Source organism: Solanum stenotomum, chromosome 12 (genome assembly GCF_019186545.1).
Source record: "Solanum stenotomum isolate F172 chromosome 12, ASM1918654v1, whole genome shotgun sequence".
In the NCBI taxonomy this organism is placed as follows: Eukaryota; Viridiplantae; Streptophyta; class Magnoliopsida; order Solanales; family Solanaceae; genus Solanum; species Solanum stenotomum.
Window position 1 is genome coordinate 48,001,473 of NC_064293.1, and position 20,639 is coordinate 48,022,111.

At 26.6% G+C, this 20,639-nt stretch overlaps 1 protein-coding gene across 2 annotated transcripts; it reads left to right on the forward strand.

The window, feature by feature from the left end:
- Positions 1 to 12,374: 12,374 nt before the first annotated feature.
- Positions 12,375 to 13,869, forward strand: LOC125847984 (homeobox-leucine zipper protein ATHB-13-like). 2 transcript variants are annotated; one of them, XM_049527755.1, is made up of 3 exons: positions 12,375 to 12,607; positions 12,865 to 13,250; positions 13,343 to 13,869. In XM_049527755.1, exons 1-3 carry the CDS (start codon positions 12,454 to 12,456, stop codon positions 13,718 to 13,720), a joined length of 918 nt encoding a protein of 305 aa, XP_049383712.1. In that variant the 5' UTR covers positions 12,375 to 12,453; the 3' UTR covers positions 13,721 to 13,869. The 2 variants fall into 2 exon arrangements, with proteins under 2 accessions (XP_049383712.1, XP_049383711.1); XM_049527754.1 differs by having other exon boundaries at positions 12,382 to 12,607; positions 13,337 to 13,869.
- Positions 13,870 to 20,639: the final 6,770 nt, after the last annotated feature.

The window sequence follows — 20,639 nt, forward strand, 5'->3', positions numbered from 1 at the left end:
CTTTCGTCAATTTATTTTCATGCAAAAATATAGAGAAATCTCAAAAAATAATATTATTATTTGAAAATTTTTATATTCGTTTGCGAATGTTTAATTCTTTTATGAAAATTAACAGGCACACGTCTATTTTTTTAAATTTTTTTGTTAATTTTTAATTTTTTTAACTAAAATTAATTGACACATGTCGATTTAAAATAAGAAGTTGCATTTGAAGAATATATATAAAATAAAGAAATCATAAAAATAGTATTTTGTGTTAAAATGGAATAGAAAAAATGGAGTTCAAGGGTTAACATGGAACAAGGCTAAGTTGGAGTGCCAAAATGAAAAATTGGGCCAAGTTTGAGGGGCTGTGTATGTGTTTGGCCTATATATATATATATACAAAACTCAGAGAGGAATTTACTTGCACCTTTTTCTACACGGGAGTAATTTTCAAAATAATGGGCTAATCCAATCAGATGGATGAGTACGTATACTAGTTTCAAAAAAAAAAAAAACTTGTAAGAATATGTCAAGAGAAATATCCAATGAGACCGCTATTAATATTACATAATTTAGCAAGGGACGTGGTATAGTAAGCACACAACTTTGTTATACGATTAGGTGAAACACTGCTAATTAATGATTATTAATTAAGTAGCGTAGCCGCTTCATTGACAATCTTCAACAAAACATATTTGACATATAAGTTTAAGCAACGCAGCTATCAATAGACTCGCATGCTTTATGATATAATCAACATAATAGGTAAGGGATTTAGAGTTGATTACATATATTTATTAAAAAAAAACGTCATGTAGTCGTGTTGCTCGAAATAGTAAGAGGTAAGTTTATATACACATGTGAAATTCCGTCAATTTATAATATATAATTGTTTCAATCAAGATTGAGCACTTGAAATTCGAAAACTAAGTATATATATTATTTTGTTCAATACAAGAAGGCTGGCATCCAATTTACTAACTCACTTGTTTTTAGTACAAGTAACTTATGGTGTGTTATGAACTTTCTAGTTTCTACTACTATATCGTCCATTATCCCTATATTTTGAAAATGACTTTTTTAAAAATTATATATATATATATATATGTATGATCATGAGAGAAGTGGCCAGGCAATGAATCGTGGTAGTGATTTGTGCATTCAAATGAAACCAAAAACTTTTATGAAGATAGGGAGCCAGGGCCACCCTTGTAAGTTGTCACATGTTTCAAATAATTTTTTTCCATAATTCAATCCTATTTTTCGTCCTACGAATATATTTTTTGTTTTGTATAATGTTTCCTCATTGAAGTATAATTGTTATTTTTCTCCTTTGTATTTAATTCCTCTTTTTAAAAATAAATAAATAAATAAATAAATTTAATTCATCATTTCAAATACAATTCCCATAAATATAGTTAAAAGATTTAGAATCTTCCAGCTAGTCACAAGACGCATGGTGCAGGAAGCTAGAAGTAGAAATTAGATCAGAAGGTAAGGATTTTTCAATTGGAGGGTAAATTCTTGATTCTTCTTCTTTTGGGTATATGATCATGCTAATTAAAGCAGTACCAACTTTTTTAGGGGCCTTAAAAAAGAAGCAACGAAAGTGGCACTGTTGGCTATTTATCACTGGCAAATACTAAATACTTTTTCTATTTTAATTTATATATTTTTTTCTAATTATTTTTTTAAAAAATTATATTTAATGTAATAGTTTAATTTTAGAATACATATTTTATCCTTAATAAAATAATTTATAGACATATAATTATCTAATAACTTATTTAAGATCATAAATTTTAAATTATGTAATTTTAAATTTCAACCACTACTAGAGTACTTAAATGGGTGAGAGAGATAGAGACAGTGGGTTCTTTAATACCAAATGTGGAGACAGGCCATTGATCCGATATTGAAATGCAATCATTTATCATCACCACTCACTACACGCGCTCTTCGTCACTATCTTGTACTTCCTCCAGTATAATTTATGTGATAATAATTTTTCTTCAATATCATATTTTAAAATAAAAATAATTTAATTCTTTAATTAAATAGAATATATAAGATTTGTGCGTGAAGGACAAAACTAACTCTTTCATTCTTTTTTAAAAAAAGGGAAAAAAATTGTCATATAACTTTCGTTTAATAGTGATGTTTACCCTTTATTATATCACTTATACTATTTGGATTATTCATAATTCCTTCAGTTGCAAATTTGTTATTTGTATCCCTCTTTTAACAGAAAGTCTCAATCGAAACAAAATTATCCAATTTCAATCAGATTTACCTATTCAAAATGATTTTTCAATGAAACTCAACCCACAACCTAATAAATAAAAGACAAATATACTCAATTTTATGGTCACCATCAAAAGTATATTTATAGTGCGCACAATTTTTTAAATTGAGCTACTTTTGAGCACAATTCAGATGTACATGACTGAAATTTTTACCCATTTTTAGATGTTGTATTCACACTTTTCTCAAAAAAATATTATTTAAATATTTATTTTATTAGATTATACAATTTATTATATTTGAAACTTAAATTCCATTTAGAAAATACAATTATTTAATGTCCAATTTATTATACTTTGAAATGATTATTTAACAATAAAAATAAAATTAAAGAGAAAGAAGTAATTTTCCCTTCATTTACTAAGGTGTGAACGAATAAAAGGGAAAAAACATACAATATATTTTTATTATACCGAAAAATCTATTTGTGTCTTAATCTATTTTGGACTATTTTTGAACCTCAGAAGGTGTGATGGACCATCTAGCAATAAGTATACAACGACTGACTACCTTCCTATTTCTATTATTATATCTGCAGAAAAAACCAACCCATAATATCTGTTTATTATTTTCCTATCTAAATAAAAAATGACAAAAATACTTGTGCATTTGCCACTCTAGCTAACTAAGAAAATATCTTATACCTTATCCTTTTGATGTCTCTCCATTTTTATATTTTCGTGCTTTCAAATATTTTAAATTATTAAAATTTTCTTCTCCAATATAAATATTGAAGGCTCGAAAAAAAAAAAACTTACTCCTTAGGCAGGAAATGACCCTGCCACTTTATGACACGTGCACTCTCTTTAATGTCTAATAATTTATTACTGTACAAAAGTGGCTTGGACTAAATTCATACTCCCTCATTTTTTATTATGACTTATTCTTTCTTTTCAATTGGTCTTTAAAAAATGATATATTCAGTAATATTATATTTTTAATAAAAATAATTTATAATTATATAAATATTTATATAATTTATTTTAAATCATAAATATCAAAAGTTATTATTTTTTTGAAAACTTATTTTATATGATATCACATGGTCAAATGCGTACTAAGTATTCTAAATTGGAACGAATTGAGTATATATAAAAGTAGTTTTTTTTTTCCTTGTAAAATTCATGTTCATGATTGCCAATAATCATTTAATATGATGACATACCGTAAATGTAGATGCCACAATGGGCTTCAGTGGTAAGTTGTCTCTCTTTCTTTTCTCACCATTACTGAAAAGAATGACACCAAGGCTCTCATCACAAATCTTTGGCGTAGTACAACCTTTAATATATGGTGTACTAGCAGCTACTGCATATTTATTTTCTTTCCCAAAATAACTTTATGCATTTAAGACTATACTCTATACTGAAATTGATTTACCAAACTCATATTTTCGGTACCTACTTTCTTTTCCCCCCAAAAGCTTCTTTGGATTTATACTCAAAGAATTAATTGAAGTTGTACACATGACTCACTAAGGCCTCATTCGAATATTATTTTAAAATTAAAATACTTTATGTTTTATCATTTTGAATCGACATGAAATTTTGGAAAAAGTTAAAAATGTAGAACGAGGTACGCAGCTGTTGGATTTTATTTTTTTTTAGCAAAATGAGTAAACTAGGTAGCCACTAGGCAAGGTATTTCCCGTAGATTATAATTGGATACGCATTAAGAGAAGAGGCCTAAAAAGAAGAATACATTCCCATTTTTTGAGGAGTGAGTGAAATTAATTAAGGTGCTTCACCAAAGAAGAATACTTCATTTTTTAAAAATATTTTTTCTCTTAATTTTAATAATCCTCTGTCCCTAATTACTTGTTCATTTTTCATTTTATAGTTGTCCCTAATTATTTGTTCATTTTGACAAATCAAGAAAGGACAAATTATTTTTACCTATAATACCCTCAATTAAATGACTAATTATTTTTAAAAATGTAGAACTTTTCATCCACTTCATAATTAATAGGGGTAAAATAGTAAACTCACTATGTCATTAATTATTTTCTTAATAGGTGTGCCAATTCAAAAGTGGACAAGTAATTAGGAACAAAGGGAGTACCTTTTAACTTAAAAATGGAAAAAAGATCAGTTTATTTTAAAATAAAAAAGATATTATACACTTTTTAAATTTTCTGGCCATTTAGCATTACCCATTTTATTTGATAATATCATTATTTGAATATAACAAATACAATGTTTTAGTAATAAGAAAATTACTATATATAATGTCTAATGATAATGTAAATTAGAAACTAATTGTAAAATTATCCATTAATTTCATAACATGAACAAGTATTATTAGATATCATGAAATAGTATAGTAGTTAACTATTGTTGAATGGAATAAATATAGTAGATGGTTTAATTAAGAGGGAGAGGTGTTACATTGACAATTTGGCGTAGATTATGGAAAGAATGTCCCCTCTTTTTTCTGCTTAATCCTCTCTTCCTTCAACTTTACGTTCATGACCTCCACTATTCCACTAACAAATTCCCCTTTTAAATTATTGTTTCTTTTATTTATGCTATTATTATTTTATAAAAGCAAGAGTAAGAAGTATTTATTATATTACAATATGATTTTAATTAATAATACCCATTTAGGCTGAGGTTCAACTTTTTATGATGTCTTGACCACCTCATTTTCTGAAACTAGACGCCATCCAGCTAATATTTTATATTCTTTTCAGTTCACAATAAATGATTTTTTAGCCGTTTAAAATTGATTCAAAATAAGTGATGTTTCGAAAATTATGCGAGTGTTAATTTTTCCTGCAAGTTTAGCTTTGTCTAACAATTGATCTGAGAACATTTATTAAAAAAAATAAAAAATCTTTCTCTACTCGTTAACAAATGTTGATAAGAGATAAATGGTAGTTTAGTCAAATAATTCTCTTAATTAAATATGATATGTGATTTTCTAAATGAATGTATCCAAATCTTTAAATTTCTCTTACTTATTATAGACCAAAAGGGAGTATTATTGCAACTTTAAGTGGGATTATAATTAGCTTTTCGATTCAAAAAGAAAAAAGCTAGAGGCACATGCTCCTAAAGGATATAGAAAAATAAACGTAGAAAAAAAATTGATGTGTTGCGAATCAATGAGGAATTGAGTTTAATATCTCTTGCTTTTAAAAAATATTAAATACTCTTTACTTTTATCAAGTATGAAAATATATAATAATTAAATAGTTACACATTTAGTAATTTAAAAGAAAGTGTTGCAAAAAGTTAGTATTCCATTACATCACAAAAGGCGATTTTCTTATATTATAAAAAAATAATTGCTTAAACAAGTTTTATTGCTATTATTTAATATATAAGTAAATCAAAGTAAGATACAAATTCAATTAACATCCGAATATGTCACTAATATTTTAATGAAGTTTTACCTAGGCACCTTGCCGTCTATTACATTTTTTTAGAGTATAGAGCATAGTTTGCAATTCAGAAAAATGTATATTATATATTATTTTAGACGGACAAAATAAACAAGAGAATCCGTCAAGCCTCAAAAAGTCCAGGCCACAAACTGATGAATCCATTTGAATGGCCATTATTTATTCTTTCTTCCGTCAATCCGATTATGACTTCACTACTGGTGCCTGGAAAATATTTTTCATAAAAAATGTATTTTTAAAAAATAAGTGACTTTTTATGTTTAATTTATAAATAAATTATTAATCTGAATGAAAGTAAATGTATGTAATTTTGATAAATATTGTCGGGGTAAGGGCGTGGGATATATGGTGGAATGAGGTGAAAATAAGGTGTGTTGGAGAATGAAGACTTAAGAGGATAAGTTATTTTTCATATTTGTCTTTTTTCTCATTTATTTTTCTACGATAAATATTTTTTAGACCAGCTGAACATGAAAAAAAGAAAAAATAATTTTCTCCATTGACTACAAGAGTCAATTAACCACAATTGTTTGAATAACGGGTTCAAATATTTGTTGGAGTTTTAAAATCAAGAAACAAATTTTTGGGGTTCAAACATTTATAAGTTCAACTTCAAGGAATGATTCCGCTAGAGATTCAAAATAATTCATGGGTTCAGACTTTTATAAAATCTGAAAAGTCAAGAAGAAATAGTTCAAACCTTTATAGAGTATGTTCTAAATGAGCACATGAAGAGGCAATTCAAACAATAAAATGGGCTTTGTTCAGAATGAATATCCTTTTATTTTTTGATAAACAATAAATTGGGCCTTGGTACAAATAGAATGGGAATAAAATGCATAGCACTTGATGCACTCAATTTCTAAGATTGTGAACTTATGACTAGGTCATTATCTACCCTAAGATAAAATGTTTTCGCCTGAGAGGTCAAGGTATAGAACTAACTGCATAAATAAAATAACAACAACAATTTCTAGTGAGAATCAAAGTCCAACAGTTACAAATCTAAAAATTTGATCGCTTGTGAAATAAACACACTTTAATGTCTAGTAAATGAACTTAAAACATCTATATCTATATATTATAATAAAGCTGAATATGAAAACGGTGATGTGGCGCACTCTAAGGGCTTCATTCTTATTTATCTTTTTTTTGTGATTTTATTGGCATTTTCTCTTATTTCTTTCAATTATTTTATTTTCTTACCTAGTCAATTACATAAATTTTACTCCTAATAAATTTCATAACTCCTAACCTTTCATATTCATAACCCTCATATAATTTAATATACAAATTTATGACATCCCAAAATCACACTTATAAAAATCTATTTTGAGACATATGTGATGATTATATTTTTTACATTTTTCCTTATTCTTCATCTTTTATCTCTTTTATTGGTTAATTGTGTGTCTTCTTTGATCTGATTTTGCAGGATGAAGATTGTTAGATATTTCTGTGCAATTCGATTTTACAAGGTAAACTATTTGATATGCCTAATATGGTTATCACTTTTTCTCTGTTGCAATTATACATTTAATATTATTATTTTTGAATTCATGATATTGTGAATCACAATATTTTTAAAAAAAATTGCTTGATTTTTTCTCTTTGCTTCTCTTTGTAGTTTATAGAGATTTTTTTTTCTTCTTTTTGTAGTTTTTGGAGCATTATGTAATGTTGATAACACGATCCTTCCTTTATCTTTAACTCATAATTAAATATTCTTTAAAGTTTTTATTTGATTAGTTAACTTCATTTTTATATTTTTGTCGTTATTGTTGTTGTTGTATGATTAACTTATTTTGTTTTCATGTCAGGATATTTTTGAAAATAGAACCTAAAAAGAAAGTCAACACACACATGTATGCTACTCAATAAAGCATGTATATATAATTTTGTAGTCATGTAAATCAACTTTTAATAACTATTATGATAGAACATGAGAATGTAAAGTTAATTCTTAATTTTTATAATATTGTATAATTTATAAAAAAAAATGTTTATTGATATGGAACTTTGTAGTCTTCATATTTTTAGTTTTTTTTTATTATTATTAATATTAGAAGTTCTCAAGTTTTTGAGATTTTCAAAGATTATTATTACAATTTGTTTGGTCAGAAATTAAAATACAAAAGTATTTGTTTTGGATAAAAATGATTTAGTAAAATTGTTTATCAATTACTGCTCCTCCATTGGTTCATAATTTTTAATATAAAAATTTAAGTATCTTTATGTTCCGTACTTTATTGACTTTTGACGATCATAACTCCTAAATTATATTAATAATCATATTCATAATATCATTTGATATTTCATATTGTTGTCCTATAAATAGGGGCATTATAAAAATATTTATAAAAAAATGATCAAATTTATATGTATAGTAAAATTAAGACTAAAAAAATAATTTCCTTAACTCTTTTTTTTTGAGAAAAACTTTAAATTCCATAATTTAATTTTCTCAATAACAAATTTATGTTAAAAGTGTTAAAAAAAAAATCATATATATAAATTAATTTTCTTCTTAACAACATAAATGGAGTTTAAATAAGGATAATAAGAGTAATGTTTTTTTCTCTTTTCTTTTTACCATATTAATGTGTATTAAATTTATTATTATTGAAAGCAAATAAAAGTTTCTTTTATTTTTTCTACATTAAAGAAGGTGTTATCCTTTGTACAGTTATTACTCCAATTTATTTATAATAATTACACGATAATATTATAATAATAGATTGAGAGAGAACAACTTTTTAACTTTTCATATCAACGTTTATATTTTCAACTTTTTTATTAGTATGAAAATTTATTTTTAGCAATTTTTTTGAATAAGTAATATCGAAGTCGTATTTTAATTTGTGTCTCTCTCTTTTATTATATTATTTATTAAAACATTTATCAAATAGTAAAATCAATTTTTTAAAAATATATTTAAGTTTTTCTTATAACCGCGCGAAGCACGGACAAGTACACTAATTTCTTAATAAGCATAAATCTAAACAATTTCTTTTGAGATACCATCTTCACTATTTTCCTAACACAAGTCACCTCAATTGCCCAAAACTACTAATCTCACACTTTCCACTACTATTCCACTATATACACCTATTATTTTTTTAACTAGATATCAAATAATTCTGTCCACAAATTTCAAGGCTGATGATAAAAAATCAAATGTCTTATTTTTGGAGGACCATTGCCTTTCTTTTAGCACTAACAATTGACAGGAAACTAAAAAAAAGTGTGCTAGAAAGTGTCACCCCAGCTTTCCCTATGACTGATTTGGTGTGAGGTAGAGCATACTCATTCACTCCCCTCCCCTACTGCTGATTACACTCTTTTTCCCTTTTTTCCCCCACAAACTAATTCACATCAAAAGCTTTCACTATGCTTCTTTTTCTCCCCCTCATAGTACAAGTACAACTAATATTTACTTAACTCTGACAATCTGTTAAATTTTTTAAAAAAATCTATTTATATATATTGGAACGAAAAGAGTACATACAGAGTGAAAGATAGACACCTTTTTTTTTTGAATAACTCAATGGTCATTCAACTTGTAGGAATTAATTAGCTAATGCAATGTATCATTTGTAAACATTCATAGAGAAAAAGAAAAATGGAATTTTCTAGCATGTTTTACTTAAATTGTAGGAGATACTGTTGGGATATATACTATTAACCATGTGTTAAGAAATAATATTTATTATAGAATAAATATTTGCTCAATTTTAATAGATCATATATTTGTTTATGGTGTCTGTTTACTTATATAGTAGATGATTTAGTGTGTATAGTTTTAGCTTATACACAGAGGATTAAATCATCGGTTCTTATAAGTATAAAGTTTTTTGTTCACAATCTAGAATGGAAATTGGACATGCCATCGGTACGATTGTAGCACAAGATTATATGTAATTTATCTTGATTATGGAAACGGTATAGTTCGAACTTCTTGTGCTAGTGCATTTTGTATGTATTGAACGGGACCGAGTAGAGATAGTTGTTTTAGACTGACTGATAAAACATATTCTCTAAACTATTAAATGTACTTATTTTCTTAATCCTGATATAACTATTATGATCTATATATATTAATTATCGTTTTGATTTATTAAAAGGTGAGATTCCGAGATGAGTCAATATGCCTGGTAAGTTGGATGATAATAATATATATTGGTGAAATAATAAGTTAGTTGATGGAATCTATGTCTCGTTATAGAGATTGATTGATATGCCTTTTTGAGAAACTTATAAGTTTTCATCATGCCAAATCTTGCAAGTGGATTTATGAATCCGATACATGAAATAAGTTAAGTAGTGCTCTAAAGGAAATTAATCATTAAGTTAAATTCGTCAGTAATTTAATTTATTGATTAGTATCTGAAATCTTAACATGGGGAAATACATAAGTGTTTAATGGGAAATTACGAAATATAAATAGAGGAGTGCAATTACGAATTTCTAGTGTAATTTATCATGGTAAGAATAATTCAAATTAATTATTTGGAATTATTTCCATAATAGAAAGTCTCAGTAATTAACTATGTGGTCCCTCTAGTGCCCATATTTAACTAGAACTCAGAATCATATTTCTTAGGGGAAAAAGGAGTAGGCGTGTGTTTTCTTGTTTTTCAAGAAAACAGGTTTTCTTCTCCTTTTTGGATTGGAGAAGAAATCTCTATAAATAGAGATTCTCCTAACCTAGAAAAAGATTGATTAGTTTTCTATTCATACTTGCCCATCCAAGTATTGAGAGAGTTCAGATGTGAACTTGGGATCACTATAGAAGACCATAGCTATCTTGTAGATTCACTTGAAGTCTGTCTATCTTGGGGATTCGCTTGAAGGTATCTGTTCACGATTCAAGAGGTATTTATCGAATTAAATTTCAGTATGTTTACGTGGTCTAGCATGATTATGTGGTCTAGCATAAACGGTATTGGTTATCTATTATTCAGGTAAGCAGTAAAGATTCTAGTATGTTTCCGCTGTGCATATAATTTTCCAATAGATACAAGCCTAGTTTGATGACTTTATTACGTTATTTATATGACTTGAATTATCATTTGAGAAATTAATTCGAGTTGAAACATACAAATAACTCGCCCTAGGGATAGAATAGATATTTGTTTCTTGTTTTGTGGTGTTGCAAGGAATGCGATCAGCTGCAAGAGTTGTTTAAACATATATTCCCAACAGTCAGATTTTGCGGCAGCCTATCATTTTATTGTTAGATTTAAATTAAATGTATCACGAAAAAATTATTTACCGTTTCTATTCTTCCTTATACATAATTCATTTACTTATTTTCTATCGAGCATCGCTATATATGTAGATGCTAAACTAGTCGCCTTTATTAAATAGAGAAAATGTTAATCTATCACCAACACAGACGACATATTAGAATAATTGAATGCAGAATGATTACTACAAGTTAAAATAGGTGTGTCCCAAATTTGATGCTTGATTTTGACTCTACCATGTCATTTTAATTAGAACTATATACATCCCTGTGCTTGTAAACCATTAGCCCTACATTGCAGAGTCATTGTTTTTTATCGTTTATATAACAGTTTGGTTTTAACGAGTGACGGTTCAAATATATTAGTGGTCTAAAGTCAAAATCAAATAGAAGACTTAAATTTTAAATTTTTTAATGAAATTTATTATAACCAATTCATTTAATTTTTTTGACACATAATATTTTAGATGTGATAAACTTTTTCAAATAATTCTTTTCTCGTCTGAAAAGTTTACATTTTCTACAAATAGTACTCAATAAAAAATACGTATAACCTATTATTGCTAAAGAAAATAACGCTCCTCAAATTTAAAGGCCTGACACAGCTTTTTTTTTTTCTAGGCCCGAGTTTAACTTCTTTCCATTATAGGTATAGTTTCTTTTAAGAACTTCAAGTTAAGATTTTTTCCAAATTATCATCAATGATGTACTACAACAATATGTAACCGATTAATTGGTATAATAAGTCTAATTTAATAGCCTAACAATTAATAACGTAAGTAATATGATATAATCGGTTAAAATATATTGATTGATAGAGTAAAAATAAGTTTTACAATATGACATATTTCCTCGAAAACTTCATGTTAAACCAATGGTCGAGGGCTAGCTCATTCAGTGAGCTCTATCAATAGATTTTTTTTAATATATAGTAACGAAATATATATCCCCTTATCCAATCCTTCTTGTATTATAAAAAAAAAAATTGAATCTCAAATATTATAAAGTTGATCCGGTTATAAGAATATTAGTGGGCATAGAAGATCTGATCTATATTGACAAATGAAAATATAAATAGATTTAAGGCTAGGTTATAATGGATTTCATGTGATGTAAAATAGTAGCAAAAGTTTAAGAGCATTAATACAAGAGCACATCACATTGCAGGTAAGAAGAATATTTGGAAGACTCAAATAAATTAAAATAAATAACACGTCACGTTATATGCTCTAATTTGTTAAGTATAAACTTAGCTGGCTTCCAGTCTTGCCATCTTCCCACCCCATGTTAATGTCCCCTTCCCTTCCCCCAATTCCATGTTCCCACTTCTCTTACTTAACACCCTTTTTTCTTTTTTATAAAAGGTTGCTTGTCACTCTGTCTAGTAATATAAATTCGCTTCTAAAAAATGTTTTTTTTTTTAATACCGTCACTCCCTCCCTCCCACCCCCTACGTAGCTGACACGCATTACATATATACAGTAGCTGACTATAGATTTTTTTAGCTAACATGATTTCTGGTACTAGAGGGATCATGGCTTTTCTTCCTTGTAGTACACCTGATATTTCCCTCAATTTTCAAGATAATAATCATCACCTTCCTTCCACTTCTCCTAAACTATTTCCTTCTCCTTCTCTTCCTCATCAAGATCACTTCAATCATGGTAAGTTTAATAATTTCTCTATTACAAGACACAAATTCAGGTTTTAAATTGAACTCATCATATATATATTTTTGAATTATGATTCTTCAAGTTTGCTCGATTAACATTATCGTCAGTCACTTATATAATCCTTCTTGCATGGTCACATATCTTTCTAGTTGATGAGGAATTAGCGATTTTTTTCTTCACTTCTCACATGAATTCAATTGAATATTTATTGAAACTAGCGATGTTTCACATATAAATTAAATTTGCAGGTGTACCATCAATGTTAATGAGGAGATCGATGTCGTTTTCGGGTGTGGAGAGGTGCAAGAATCATGTGGAGGATAATGAAATGTCGGATGAGGATGGATCATCGCAATTACTAGGGGAGAAGAAGAGGAGGCTTAATATGGAACAAGTGAAGGCACTGGAGAGAAGCTTTGAAGTGGCTAATAAGCTTGACCCTGAGAGGAAAATACAGTTGGCTAGAGCTTTAGGGTTGCAGCCCAGGCAGATTGCTATATGGTTCCAGAATAGAAGAGCAAGGTGGAAGACTAAGCAATTGGAAAAAGATTATGAGATCTTGAAAAGACATTTTGATTCACTTAAGACTGATAATGATGCACTCAAGGCTCAAAACAAGGAACTTCATTCCGAGGTAGTAATTTAATTAATTTCATCTAAAATTCATAATTCAACTCGTTTAATTTGTTCATTGATTATTTATAAATTTTGGTGTGACAGCTGCAGTTATTAAGTGTGAAGAAGAGAGAATCATCAGGCGCAATAATAATGTTTAATCTAAACAAAGAAAACGAAGGATGTTGGAGTAATAACGGAAGTGACGACAACAACAACAACAACAGCATAGACGTAAATCTGGGAACAAGGACATCATCAGGTGACAGTCCATTTTACTCCAAGAATAATGTTTTTCCACCCGAACCCGGCCCAGTCCCTCTGGCCCAGTTCCTTCAGAGCTCATCAACACCACCTGATCATCTCAACCATTGCAACAAGAATAATATTGATCCAACGGTCCAACATGAAGGATTCTGCAACATGTTTACTCCAGTTGATGATCAGACCAATTTTTGGCCATGGCCAGAGCAGCAACACTTTAATTAGTTCATTTATTATTTTCTTTAATATTATTATTCTATTATATCACCATCCTTTTGTTCTTATTCATAATAGTTTAAATTCTTTTGGGTGTATAGCAAATCATGTAACAATTATTACCAATCAGAAATGGATTTTCTTTCTTTTTTTCCCTCTTTGCGCGCGGTTATACAAGTCTATTTCACTTTTCGTTATTATCTTAAATTTTAATATATATTTTTTTTATACTCCCAATTTATTTTTCTTTATTTTATAATCACACAAACATATGTATGACTTATTTTAAACTGAAAATCAAATTATGTCAAATTAAATGAAAGGTAGAAAATAATTGTTTATTAATATATTTATATTCCGCTTAAAGTATTAATTAAACTCGCCTTCAAGCAGGCATAGTAGTACGTACTGTTTTTGGAAGGTTAGACCAGTTGGGATATAGGAGTTTAATTATAATAATATGTTGTGTGGATATATAATAAAAGAAAGGCATGCAATATTAGGAGAGCCTGCGGTGTAGGGTCTCCACCTTTGGCATTGGACCATTAATAAATTACTACTACTACTAATATTTTATTTTATTCTGAGAAGAAAAATGAACAAGTGTGGTGATCGTGGGGTTGGGGGAGAAGATTCGCATTTGTTTTTATATATTTAAACGTTTTATATGATATTAAGTTCTTTTCTTTGTGGAGTAAAAAAAAGATTGTATATTTTGTATGAAGATGATTTTTAAGAATCTTCTCTTGATACTGATAAAACTGAGGATCATACAATAATTTCTTTAATTTGCTGCAAAAACAATTGTATACCGCTAATCACAAGTCACTACATCAAAAGTTACATTTAGTGCTAATAAAGTTAGTTTCCTTTTAGTATTGTCGCAAATTTTTTAATAGTAATTGAGCTAATGTTATTGATATCAAAGTAACTGAAACTTTTAGCGATATTTATAGAGAGGAATGATTATAAATATCTATATATGTTATTATAGCCACAATTTTATTATTATTTTGAAATAATTGACGAAAAATCATTTATTTATTGCAGTAGTATCTACTGATTCACGTACACATCAAATATCACCACTTTTTTTTTTTTTGCTTTTGTAAGTTAAAAAAACCTGTATAGAGCTTTAGGTAATTAATTTGCAAATAATGTAGATATGAAGTCATCTCTCCATGCAAAATTGATAAGAAATTATAATGACAAGACATGTTTTGATTTTTCAGGTAAAAAGGTTTTGAGACTAAATATAAATTAGAGTTAATTGAATAAAGACATGAAAAAGGAGAAAGGCGCACATGCAAAGGATGTCCCATTTCCATGCTCAACACATCCATTTTACGTAAATCGACCCACTACCTTCCTTAATCTCCATTTTAGCCCACAATGTGACGCCTGTTGACTGGTTAGGTCCTACTAGTTTTTTTTTTTTTTATATATACTCACAAACCTGACTAATTCGAATTCAGTAACAGACTCTTAAACTTTTAAATTACGACTTTCTAAGATGGGTGTTCAGTCAATATTTCGTTTGTTATTATAATTGTTAATACAAAAATTAGTATAGTGTTTAGATAAAAGTTAAAACACAATGTTAATAATTTACGTTCAACCTAGTGTAATTTTTCATTACAAAAAATTATAGATTTATTATTTATACACAGGCCTTAGCATGATATATTATACTATTAAAATAAGTTCAAATCATATATTTAATTTTTTTTCTTTTTGAAACAAGATTGAACTAAAGGTAGTGCAAATTTTAAATATTGCTGAAAAATATGTGTCCTTGTCTACGTCACTGTGTGGCGGTTCAAACAGTCTTTTAAAAATTGTGTGTTTTATATTTCTATTCAAAAGAAGAAGAAGCAAAAAAAAAAAATTAGTTTAGAAGAGTAATTTGATTGTGTCTGGTAAAATTTTAAAGTTAGAATAAATTTATCTGAATTGTGAAAAATGATTATATTTGATTGATGCACAATGCCTTTAATAGAATTGTGAAATAGGTTACTAAAAAACTGTCTGAAAAAAAAATGTTAAGTAGATATATACAATTTTAATTTCTTTTCCTTCATTTGATTTGAGAAAAAAATATTTTCTCTTAGAAAACATGCATGAATGAGTGAAGAAAAAATAGTTTAGAAGGAAAATTTGATTCTCAAGTTTTATAAAATTTTAAAGTCACGTAAATTTATCTGAATTGTGAAATTGATAACCTTTGATGCACAATGCTGTCAATTGGATTATGAAATAGTTTAATAAAAGTCCGACCGAAAATATATGATAAGTAGATATAAATGACTTTAATTTAGTTTTCCTTCATTTGATTAGGAAAAAAAAATCACTCTCTAAAAAAAAACATGCATGAATGTTGTTAATGAAGAAAAAAACAGTTTAAAAGAAAAAAATGTTTCTAGTGTCTTATAAAATTTTAAAGGAAAATAAAATCTATCTAAATTATGAAATTAATTTTATTAGATGCACAATGTCTTACAACTAGATTATTTAATAGCTTAATAAAAGTTTGGTGCTTGAAGAAAATGATTTGTAGATACATATAACTTTAATTTATATTTCCTTCAACATACATACGAAATTAAGTTAAATTTCTTTCAATTGACTTGGAAAAAATAATTATTTTCCTATAAAAAAACAAACATGAATGCAACTGAAGGAAAAAAAAAATAGTAGAAAGAAACATAATTCTCGAAACTCATAAACTTTAAAGTTTAGTAAATCTACCTAATTTGAGAAAATTGATTTTATTTAATGCACAATACTCTCATTGGATCATGAAACAGTTTAATCTTAAATAAAAGCCTGGTTGAAAAAAATTTAATGAAATAGATATAAATGACTTTAATCTAATTTAACTTTATTTATTTGAAAAAAAATAATCATTTCCTCTCAAAAAACGTTACATGAATGTTGTAGCCTGTTAGTGAAGAAAATAATACTGTAGTTTAGAAGGAACATTTAATACTCGAGTTTTATAAAAAAAAAATTCAAATAAATCTATCTAAATTGTAAAAAACCATTCTATCAGATGGAAAATACCTTTCAATTGAATTCTATAATTAAAGTTTGGTTGAGAAAAAAGATAAGTAGATAGAAATGATTTCAATTTAATTTTCCTTCATTTGATTTGAGAAAAACATAATTCTCTCAAAATATGTGCATGAATGTTGCTAGGAAAGAAAAAAAATAGTTTAAAAGAATATATAATTCTCAAGTCTTATAAAATTATAAAATTGAGCTAATATGTTTGAATTATGAAAATTGANTTCAAATAAATCTATCTAAATTGTAAAAAATCATTCTATCTGATGGACAATACCTTTCAATTGAATTATATAATTAAAGTTTGGTTGAAAAAAAAAGATTAGTAGATAGAAATGATTTCAATTTAATTTTCCTTCATTTGATTTGAAAAAAACATAATTCTCTCAAAATATGTGCATGAATGTTGCTAGGAAAGAAAAAAAAAATAGTTTAAAAGAATATATAATTCTCAAGTCTTATAAAATTATAAAATTGAGCTAATATGTTTGAATTGTGAAAATTGATTTTATTTGATGCACAACGTTCAATTGAACTATAAAATATTTTAAGAAAATTCTAGCTGAAAAAAAAGAAGACAAATAGACAGAAGATTTTAATTTAGTTGTTCTTTTTTTAAAAAAAATTGATTTTTTTTTTTATCATTTTCTCTCAAAAATTAAAGAAATTATTTGAGGTAGGATGTTCACGAGAAATAGAAAAATCAAACCTATTTCAATTTAGAGAAAAAATTACTTTGCTTTTTATTTGCTTTTGATGTTTAAATTTAAAAGTCGATAACTATTAATTTGATTTTTTTTTTTAAAAAAAAACAACCAAATTCAAATCGATTTCCTAAATACTTATTTAAAATTGGATTTACACACACATTCTAGTGTAGCTTGTGATCTTTTGCATTTTTATTTTTAGTCTAGTCATTCGCTTTTACAGTAGTTTAGTTCTTTTTCTTTATATTTTATCTTGATTTGTTAACTTTATTTTGACAAGTTCAAAATTATGTGTTTATTTGAGTGTTTAATCACAATTATTGACTAATTCAATTTTCCCATAAAGATATTTTTGTGACAACTTTTATTAAAAGAATGATTGGCTTGTAATATTATGTTTCCTATAGTAATTAGAATAAGTGGATGACAATATATGCCACATATCTACAAAAAAAAAAACCATTTTTTATTAAAAAATAAACAAGAAATGGACCGACGAAAGTTTGATTTAATTATTTTAATTTTAATACCTAAAATTTAATTCTATTATATTAATCTGATTTCCTTTTAGAGAAAATCATCTTAAATCGAACCATGAATATCCCTAATTTGAACTTTGAGTTTTTACTAGTGAGATTATTTCAAAAACTCGAATTAATCAATATTAGTTAAATAATACTAATTTATTTCATTTTATATATCTTAATTTGAGTAGAAAAATATCATTTTTGAATCTATGGTCTTAAATGAAAAATCTGTTTAATATATTACGTATATTTTTTTAATCTTGTAATAGTCATCTCTATAAAATGAACATCATTAATGATAAAATTGGAATATTGAAAGTAAAAATAGTAATTAAATATAACAATACATTTTTGAAAAAATAAATTACAAAATTATAAAATCATAAATGGAATCTAATGAACGAAAAATCAATGAAAAAACGAGGAGAAAATAACAAAATTTATTGGGGGTTGGAATTAAAGATAAACAAATTTTTATTTATTTTGAAAAAATCTTGATTGCATAGTAGACCTATATTCTGGACTTAAATGCCAAAACTCAAAAGAATAAAAATGCAATTAGATATGATATATCAGAATATTAATTCATTAGTCCCCACATTGTTGAATAATATTAAAATATATCTTTCCCAAGAATTACAAAATTTTATCAGAACTCTTAAACATTTTGAATAATAAATATATGCCCTTGTACGTAGCTTGAAATAACCATGTCATTGTCTTTATTCTTGAAATATTTTTCATTTTTTTTGTCGTGTCTTTACCTTTAAAATCTAATAAATAGAGATTTGATTGAAAAAAATGTAAGTGCGAAAAGCATGAGTGGATAGACAATATTCACCAACAATACGTGAAACATGAAGTTTTTCTGAAAAATTCTATTGAGATTTTCGGTGTTTAATTCCACATGGCCCATTTCATTTGAATTATTCTCATGCATTATTATTCAGTTTTAATAAATTTGAACCAATTTAAACAAATAATTACCTTCCTCCTCCTTTTTGTTATCTGAGTATTTCCTATTTTATTGGTTTGTGAGTTAAAGTGTAACTTTGACCAGATTCTTTGTAATGTCAACTTTTTTTTTGTACACTTATTACTCAAATCATAATATGAAAAAAACACACACATAAATATATATATATATATATTTGAATACACTTCTCAGAAAAAAAAAGATTATATCATTTATAGTAAGAAATCTTAGTAAGAAATCTACAGATAAGAGCAGTTTTAAAAAAAATAAATAGATTTTGATAATTGAATGCATTTTTTTTTAAAAAAAATTAAATTTAAATTGGCATTTAGAAGTTAATGAGATTGTCTTTATAGTAAGAAATCTACAGATAAGAGCAGTTTAAAAAAAAATAGATTTTGATAATTGAATGCATTTTTTTAAAAAAAGATTAAATTTAAATTGGCATTTATAAGTTAATGAGATTGTCTTTTAAAACAATAACCTTAGAACATTTTGAGACACTTCAAGTCGAACAAAAAAAATATATGAAGAAATCAAGCAGTTTATCCAAGGGGGGTTACAAAATTCTGAAGCTTCTATGCTTATCACCAAGTGTCCGATCATCCGGTATCACTCTTACCTTTTTTTAAATCTAGTTAGCATCTTTTTATTTTATATATTGAATCTTCTTTTAAAGTTAGAAATTCCTTTCATATGTGATTTGAAAATGGTTAAAATGTATCATCAATTATTTTGCTGCGTAGTTCTATTATTTAGTCATATCATGATACTAAAAGCATGTCCAAGTCTTTCTAGCATGTACCACCCCCTCATTAAACATCTACATACACAAATTGGAAAAAAAAAAAAGGAACAAAAAAAAGAGGTTTGATTAGTAGAAAAATCTTAGTAGCACAATTGATTGACAACCTAAACTTTCACCTCATTGGTGAGGATTTAATTTTCCACCTTATAATCCCTTTTCCGTGCCTCAAATTTTAAAAAGAAAATTTCAGTAAAAGGTACAAATCACTAGCATCGAGTCTTCAAATAAGGGAATACACTTTTACTAGTTAGCATCAGCTATAAAAGAAACTAGTAACATCCACAAATATTGACTAAGATTTTTTAATTAATTAAAGTAAGGCCCAATCATACATTGTTAAATAAATATTTCTGGAGCAATTTTGAACTTTTAGATAATTCTTGTTTTTTCCTTTCTAAATTTGCGAAATTTCGAGTCTTAATTTTTGTAGGAGTATTTTTTTTCGTCAAAACTAGTTTTTGTATTTCAAGTAAATTTATTGTTGCGTACTTACTTTTTTTATCTTTAACAATTGATAAGTCAGACTCTTCATTAATGACCTAAGAAGTATTAACATTAGTCAATTTTTTTATCTACAATTTAATTATTTTATATTTTACAATATCATAGGTTGATTTAATTAACTTTTTCTGGATTTACTCCTACAAACATTAGATAATTTTTTTTCTCTCACTTTACATGTTTTTCTTTTTAAAAGAACTATTCAATTTTTTTTTGATATACCTAAGTTGCAAAAAGACAAAAGTAAATAAAATATTTTTGAATAAAATAATATTTTACTAAAATTATGGAATCTGCCTAAACAATTGAAAGCAAATATATGGAAAATCTACTGTCCTAGCTA